The sequence below is a fragment of the Nyctibius grandis genome, chromosome 7 (genome assembly GCF_013368605.1).
Source record: "Nyctibius grandis isolate bNycGra1 chromosome 7, bNycGra1.pri, whole genome shotgun sequence".
Classification (NCBI taxonomy): Eukaryota; Metazoa; Chordata; class Aves; order Nyctibiiformes; family Nyctibiidae; genus Nyctibius; species Nyctibius grandis.
The window spans coordinates 6,029,509-6,037,728 of record NC_090664.1 but is presented as its reverse complement, the minus strand read 5'-3'; the positions used below and the strand labels follow the sequence as shown (position 1 = coordinate 6,037,728).

Sequence of the window (8,220 nt, the reverse complement as noted above, 5' to 3'; positions counted from 1 at the left end):
TGCTGGCATCCTTCATATTGACAAGGATTTATTATTGTAATGACTGAATCTTCACAGAATCACACAGAATCAACCGGGTTGGAAGAGACCTCTGGGATCATCGAGTCCAACCGTTGCCCTTGCACCACCATGTCAACCAGACCATGGCACTAAGTGCCATGTCCAGTCTTTTCTTAAACACATCCAGAGATGGTGACGCCACCACCTCCCTGGGCAGCCCATTCCAATGGCTAATAACCCTTTCTGTAAAGAAATTCTTCCTGATGTCCAACCTGAACCTCCCCTGGCGAAGCTTGAGGCTGTGCCCTCTTGTCCTATCGCTAGTTGTCTGGGAGAAGAGGCCAACTCCCACTTCACTACAACCTCCCTTCAGGTAGTTGTAGACTGCAATAAGGTCACCTCGGAGCCTCCTCTTCTCCAGGCTAAACAACCCCAGCTCCCTCAGCCGTTCCTCGGAGGTCAGACCCTCCAGACCCTTCACCAGCTTGGTCGCCCTCCTCTGGACTCGCTCCAACACCTCAACATCTTTCTTGAAGTGCGGGGTCCAGAACTGAACACAGTACTCAAGATGCGGCCTCATCTTGTAGAGGACAGCTTGAGGGCACGCCCCACGCGCAAGTACCTTGAGGATTCTGAAGCCAACAAGCCAGATTTTTTTTTAAATGCCACAATTTATGACTGAAAATAGGATGAAACTTCCGTGCTCCGGGAAACACGCTCCCCCCAGGGTTGGCCTGAGGGCACTGTGGAAGGCCTGGGGCAGCCACACGCCCCTCGCTCTGGAGAAGGGCTCACAGTAATGGCTCTTTCGCCGGCCCGCACCCCTCGGCGGGCAGAAGGGCCCAGCGGCGCGGCCGCCCCGCCCCGCCTCCTTGAGGAGGATGCCGGGCTGCGCCCGCACTCAAGATGGCCGCCCGCCGCCAGTCTCTCAGACGGGCTTTGAAGCCGCGGGGTGCCGGTTAAAATGGCTGCTGTTTACCTGGGGCCTCCGCGGAGCTTGCCCTCGGCCAACATGGCTGCCGCTCCCCTATTGCTTCCGACGGCAGCGAAGCCAGTTTGCCCTCAGCCAAGATGGCGGCTCGCAGGGAGCGATGGAACGGCGTGGCGCGGCGGGGGTGGTGAGGGGACAGAGCGCGGGGCTGAGCGAGCAGCCGGGAGAGGCGAGGCAAGATGGGCTGAGCTGGGCTGAGCTGAGGCTGTGCCTGCCGCCAGCTGAGGGAGCAGGAAGGCTCCCTGCAGCGCAGCGGCCTGTGGGGAGGTGGGCGCCTGTCGGGCTGAGCGGCCGGCCGTGAAATGGCGGGTCGGGGCTTGGCCGGTGCCGCGGCGGGGGCGGTCTGTGGGCTCGGCCGAGGTTTGGGCAGGGTGTGGGGACGGCGGGGTGCACCTCCGCCCCGCCGCAGGGAGGGAGCCCGCGGACTGCCGGGCTCCAGCCGTTTGTGTCCCAGGAGGAGCAGCGCGGCCGGGCGCCGATGGCCCCTGTGGCCCTCGGTCCCCTGAGAGCCGTCGGTGCCTCTGCGAGGGGCAGCGTGTGGGGGCTGTGAGAACTTCCACCAGTGCAGTGAATGAGTTGGGAGTGGCCTCTTAAGGTTTTCTTCAGTGGAAGAGATGAAATGATCCAATTATGTCTTCCCTCTGCAGTAGAACCAGCTAATTCTTTATTCAAAATATAAAGGAGTATTTCTATTCAGGATTTATAAGATGGCTAAGTGTTTGGTGAAAGTCCTTGCCGGTTATTACCTGTGCAGGCGGTTACCTGTGTGTATAACTTAACGCACCGCGTGGAGGCTATATGGGGCCATTGGTCAGCTGCTGTCAGGATCAAGGCATAAGGTTGTTCCTGCCTGCCGTCTGTGTACTAGCCACATGTAGGAATGCTAATTTGATGTGCATATGTGTGTCACTGCCATAAGAAGGGAAGAAACTCCTGTCTTAAGTTGTCCTCATGACTTATAGAAGTTGCTTTACCAGTGATGATCCACCTGCCTTCTCTTGACAGATGCACGCCAATGGTGAACAGCATCCATTTTCCATGTGGAAACGAATGTACAGGTTGAATAACCAGCTCCGTACATGACTTCATCAGAACTCACAGTTTTTGTCTGTACTTCGGAGGGACTTTTGAGAGTTTCTCAATATTTTTTTACCATATAAACAGAGGTCATAGTCATCACTGCTGTTATGTCCTGGGTACAAGTTGCAGTCAGCCGATCCAGTGAGGATATATTTGATGAAGATGCAGATGAGATGTATCTACTACAGAAAGAATGGAACAGCACCATGAAAAAAAGATTGAAGGTATTTTTATAATAATGATTTAATAGTCTTTTTAAACATTTTGTATTTAGTGATAAATACTTTAATACACGTATGGCTGATTTAAAGGGGAAAACTAAGAGCGGCGGCTTAAAAGTTATGGTGGCTTAGTTTCTCCTGAATGTCAGGAAAATGTAGCAGGGATTTATAGAAACTCTATCCTAGTAGTCATCAGAGCAAAGTACTGTTTTACCAAGAGACATTGGCTCCCTCTGTACAACCACGTGATTCGTCAAAGGCAGTGCTAAATTCTGATGCAAGCTATTTGCTTCGTACTTGTAGACACACCACTAGTAAATGTAGGGCAACAGAGCTAAACGGTGCTAATAAAGAAACATGAGCTGTTTGGGGTTTTAAGTAGAGTTCTTCATCAGTCAGATTTAAGATGTGTGACTCCACGTGGAAGCACAATTGGACGTTGTGGTCTGGGTAGTTCTTTGGCTTATTTATTCTCCTAGTGAAAAATATATTTTATGAAAGCTGGTTTCTGCAGCCCTTCCCTCACTGGAATTCTATAGGGAACAAAACAAGTACATAAACCCAGGTTACTTCAACAGATACATTATAATTCAGAGTGGAGCCAGGAGGGCTCATCTGCTCATGGGTGAACTGCGTTTGGCTGAAGAGCATGAATGGAAGCTGTTGTGTAGGCTGTTGATGAAGAAGGGTGTTACAACAGAGCTGTTGTATTATTCTCCAAGGAAAAGGGACTCCTCCATCGGAGTCCCTTGAAAAGACTGGTTTTCTCAAGGGGCTGTTTAGGGTTCATACACAAATCCCTCTGGTAGTTTATGAGTAGATACTGCAAAATCATAAAATGTTATTGAGGCTAGAGCAGTATGATGGACAAAATAGAGAGACATGCTTGTTCCTGGCTGTTTCTCCAGTAAAGCCACCAGTTCTTTTCTCATGAGCAAAAAGAAGTTTTCACTCTTACAACATGCAATTTTGGTGTGAAAAAAGTTAAGAATTATTTTATGTTATATGGTAATGTGATTAGAATATAAAGAAATTAATTTGCATTACAATCATTAGCTGTTTCTTACAGAGAGCAATCACAATGTTCTGTGTACATGTGACTCACTCCCATCAGCATCTTTTTTCCCATATAACTCTTGAATTGAGATCCAGCAAATAGAGTAGCAAGGCTCAATAAGTAGTTTTGTAAAACAGGTACATGGGTTATGGATTGCATAGTACCTCTGCTAAAGGTGAAGTTTTGCAGCCTGTCTATTTTTAAATGTCTAGAAAACTATGAGAGGTTACACTTCAAGGAATTTTTCATAAGGGAGTTGGTCATCACAAAAGGAAGCACACTTTCCTGCAGATTTGTCTTATTTTTTGATGTTTGTAAAAATACTTTTCTCGTTTTCTGACCTTGCTGGGGATCCTTCTGGGAAAGAACTGGATCGTACAGATCAGTAAAACATAATGCACTGCAAAAGGTATGTTTTGGTTTGGCAGAGGGGAGTGTAGCTGGGAGGGATGTTCAAACCTAGAAGCTGTAATTTAAGAGACTGAATACTTGTTTAAACTTTTTTATTATGAAGTTGTCATAGGTCAAATTCTTCACATTGTGAACAACCTGTTTCACTACTCCTGTTGTAGGAAGGCTATAGGGATGGAATTGAGGCTGGGAAAGAACTTGCACTCCAGGAAGGCTTCAATCAAGGTTATAGACATGGTGCTGAGCTGATGGTTACCTGTGGCCAGTTCAGAGGAACCCTGAAGTAAGTTACAAACCTTTTAAGGTTGTGTGCATGTGGAAGATGTGTATGGAGGGAGTGTGCATGCAGTTGTTGTTTGTTTTAATTAAAAAAAAAAGAAAAGAAAAGGTTTATTGTGAATCTGTCCAAAGTGAGCAACCTGAGCATTCTCAGGTCTTAAATACAGGGAATTGCCTACCTGGTGTAGAGTGATCATTCTTAAAAATCCTCCTTCAGTTGCTCTTCAAAAATAATCTGACTCTACATCTTTAAGCTTAATATTCAGTTCTACAGCTTGAATTTTCCAGAAAATGTGAATGAAACATACATTTATATGGTATAGATATCTTGTCACGTTGCTATCTCCCTTCAGCAACTGGCAGTCTGTGTGGATATGTGTAATCACTTTTTTTTTGTTCTTCACTTTTCAGTGCTCTCTTATCCTGGTGTCATCTTAATGGACATGATTCTGCCTTAAGTAAGATAAATAATCTTCTTGATGTGATTGGGAAGCATGAAGAAGAGGTGCTTAAGTATCTGAATTCTATCGAACAGCAGCCACATCTCGGACACGTTTTAGAATCTGTTCAGGACATGGACCTTAATCACACAGCTCCATCTGGGAAAGAGTACCATGAAGTTAAAGCTGGAAGACATGAAGATGTTGGTAGCTCTGGTGAAAACGTTTGTAGAAATAATGGTGAAGTTGGTTCCTCGCAGTCTGAGCGCAGCAAGGCAAAACTCTGCACAGATCCTGAAATGTCAACCCTTGCTTGGGTTAAAAAGCAGACTATTTGGCTAGTAGAGCAACTGGGCTTATCACTGGATATACTCCATCATGTCCAGCAACTGGAACATTAGTTTTTCTGTCTCATGGTATTTAAAATTATCTCAACTGGAGTTGATTCTCAGTTTGTGGACCACCTACAGGCTGATGCATCACTTCGTTTTAGGGAAATCTGATTTTGATACTTCCCAGCAGGAGTAATTTCTGGAAATCTTTGCCATGCTTTGGCTCCTGGCAAAAAAAACCCCTTGCTTTCAATCTTAAACATAACTTTCACAGAAAGGGGAAATGACTTTTAAAGCTCTACAAAGATTTACTAAACATGTTTGTGTTCTGTGTCAGATGCTATCATTTCACCCGCACTTTCTCTTTCGGCAGCAGTTTGGACATGGAGCAGGTCCCTTGAATAGCCCCTCTCATATCTAAAAAATAAATGCCCAGTGCTATGGACAAGCTGTTCTTGCAGAACAAGCTGCTGTTGATAATATGATGACTCTATGCAAAATAGAACAGGATTTGCTGCAGATTTCTAGAGTGCTGTGACACTCTCTGGTCGCTATATAAAATATATGAATTTTTTCACCTTTTGTCAGATTCTTCCTCTTGTCTTTTGTCACCACTATGCAGTGCACTTTCACAGTTAAAAACTCTTTTTTTCCTCCTCATACAGTTCTATTTATTTCACTTTTGCTGAAAACACACCATTCTCTTCAAATGCAGAATTACTGACAATTCCATTGTTTTACTGTTAGACCGTCTACTCTTACCCCATTAGACCACACTGAACATGTTTCCAGTCTAATGAACTTCCCTGTGTTATTTCTGTATTTATTTTGCTAGTCCCTCTAGCCTGAGCTCTCTTTTCCTCATTCCCATAGTGTTTTTCTAAACTCTTAAAGGAAGCCAGGCTTATTCACCTTCTCTTAGAAACACGTTGTCAGCCACACACGCATATTTCTGGCAATTTTGTATTTCTGTGCCAACATTCTATATTTGACTCCTTTTCCCATAGCTTGCCTGAACTGTAGCTGCAAATTGCTCTGGTCAGGAAGTGTTTTCATTGTGAATGCCTATCTCTGTTTTACACTAATTAAACTCATTTACAGTAAGTCAGGAGTTTACTTGTTTTAAGTTGCTTGTAACTTTCCCTCATGTCTGAGACAAAGCAGGTCTAGACAGAGACAAACTGAAATTTTGAACAGCTGACCTAACTATACTTTAAAAGAAAAATTAAATCACAAAACAGTTTTATACTTTGAGGCCAAAAAAAGCTAAAATTACTTGATTTTCAGAGACTGAGTGTACAGCTTTCTTACTAGACTCTATTATCCTGCCACGGACTTGGTAGACTCTAAGTTTGGCTCCCATTCAGTACCACTTCTGTGTTAGGGGAAAACAGAACTGCAATTAAGAGTCTCTTATTGAACTTGTTTCTGAAATAGTGGACAAATAGGGCTGTCTGCATTAATTACATATGTACAAAATTGTTCAAACAACTTTCTTTTTCTCAATTTATTTAGCATAATGCTGACATGAATAAACATTACTTTTCTACAAGTGCGTGTATTATGTTATGGCCTGTATCACGTACGTTAGACAGAAATTTCTTCCATACTGTGGTAGAATATGGTGCAGACAAAAATAAAGGTTACTAGAGCAGTGTTAGACTTTCCAAATTTGGAAGTTTAAAAATGCAAATTCAAGAGTATTACTTCTGTGTATTTAATAGTGCGCAAAGAGGAAACTCCATTCACAAATTACTAAGTAGATAGTGAGCTTGCCAAGTTCTCTCCAACTACTGCAAAAGCAGTCTGCGCCAGGGAAAGTATTTCCTTCTTGTTTGATTATCAAACAATAGATTGTGTGTGTTTTACTTATCTGTCAGAACAGCTTCTGTACTAGCTGTGGGATTACTTTCCTCCACTCTGCACAAAGCTTCTGTGCTTACTGTGGGGTTACTTGTTTCCATGTTATCACCCAGAGTTTCCAGTTTGGCTGTGGAGAGATTTTCTTTCGGGCTGTCTGTAATACTTGGCTTATGTGTCATTACCAAATCTTGCTGACCAGCCACAGAAGGACTTTCTTCAAGACTAACAGAATCCATAGCTTGCTCACACGGTGGTTCAGGTTTTTGTTTCGTGCCTACTTCCATGTCTTGTGTTTCACTGTCAGCGTTCACCTTGGCAGCGTTCCTGAAAATAGCTCTCATGACAACTGGGACTGACATGCAACTGAAGGAGAAAATGAAACATCAGTTACTACTACAGACTTCATCCATTCTTCAACGTACTTCTTTTTTTAAACTGTGGCTGACACTGGAATGATAAGTGTGGTGAAAACCAGCACTACCTCCTTCCGTCCTTTTGGCTTGTACAACCTAACAGGTGTTACGTTGTAACTACAATATAACTACGTGTGCTATACCAGAAACCTGTTGACACAATGAAATCAAGTGCTGCCTCTTTGCGCTTACCACTGCCAAGAATAGAAAGACAGGGAGGGTTTGGTCAAAAAAAAAAAAAAAGTCATAAGGGTGCTTTTAATGAAAACCTAAACTAATAATATTGAAATATATTCATTCTTGCTGAGTTTTATAATTGTAACTTTCATGTTTTGTATAAGACAGGTACAGAGCATATCTGTTCTGAAACACTATGTACACTAGAGGAGGTTTTTTCCACGCTAACAATAGAGTTACCTGGTTCTGGGAATAGTATCTAGTATCCTGTGACTTAAGACAGGGCCAGCTAATTAAACAGGCTCAAAATCCAGCCTGCATTGATCTTGCTGTCATCAAATAGATAATAGCTGTATACTAACTTATGCCAAATGAATTAGTGCTCTCAGTCCTTTCTCCAATGTATGTTTGTACATCACAGCAACTTGCCTCCCCTTGTATTTGTTTCAGAAAACAAGCCAGAAACAGTGTTGTAGACATGTCATACACACCTCATTTTCTGAAAAGAAGCACTGATTGGTATTAGGTAGATGGGGAAAAAGTCCTTTCCATTGCTATTCGAAGTTACACTAGTCATCAGACTGTCATCAGCTAGAGTCTTCAGAGAAGCATGTTTACAAAAGAAAAAAGCATCTTTATAAAAGGTAAAACTGTCTTCATTCAAGTGTTTCGCTGCCCCACATGCTTTCTACTAGAAACACTTTCGATCACTATTAATGTTTAAAATTTTTGAGATACGTAAGACACTGAAGTAACTTATTCTCACTATTATAACTTCTTACTAGAGTGAAGTTTTCTGGTTGTTGAGTTTATGGCATTGTGAATGCACATGATATTTCTGTTAAATGGACATCTGAGGTCCATTCCAACTGTTATGAAAGAAAATAAAACTACTTACCGCTTCACAGCTCTTGTTATAAAGTCATCACTAGAATTTAGAGTTGGATCTTGAGGAT

General features: G+C 43.1%; 1 protein-coding gene across 3 annotated transcripts; it reads left to right on the top strand.

Annotated features, from left to right (window-relative positions):
- The first annotated feature begins 1,008 nt into the window (after window positions 1–1,008).
- Window positions 1,009–6,506, top strand: YAE1 (YAE1 maturation factor of ABCE1). 3 transcript variants are annotated; one of them, XM_068405257.1, is made up of 5 exons: window positions 1,009–1,258; window positions 1,997–2,049; window positions 2,156–2,295; window positions 3,922–4,043; window positions 4,451–6,506. In XM_068405257.1, exons 1-5 carry the CDS (start codon window positions 1,092–1,094, stop codon window positions 4,878–4,880), a joined length of 912 nt encoding a protein of 303 aa, XP_068261358.1. In that variant the 5' UTR covers window positions 1,009–1,091; the 3' UTR covers window positions 4,881–6,506. The 3 variants fall into 3 exon arrangements, with proteins under 3 accessions (XP_068261358.1, XP_068261359.1, XP_068261360.1); XM_068405258.1 differs by having other exon boundaries at window positions 1,012–1,165; XM_068405259.1 differs by having other exon boundaries at window positions 1,073–1,118; window positions 1,997–2,295.
- Window positions 6,507–8,220: the final 1,714 nt, after the last annotated feature.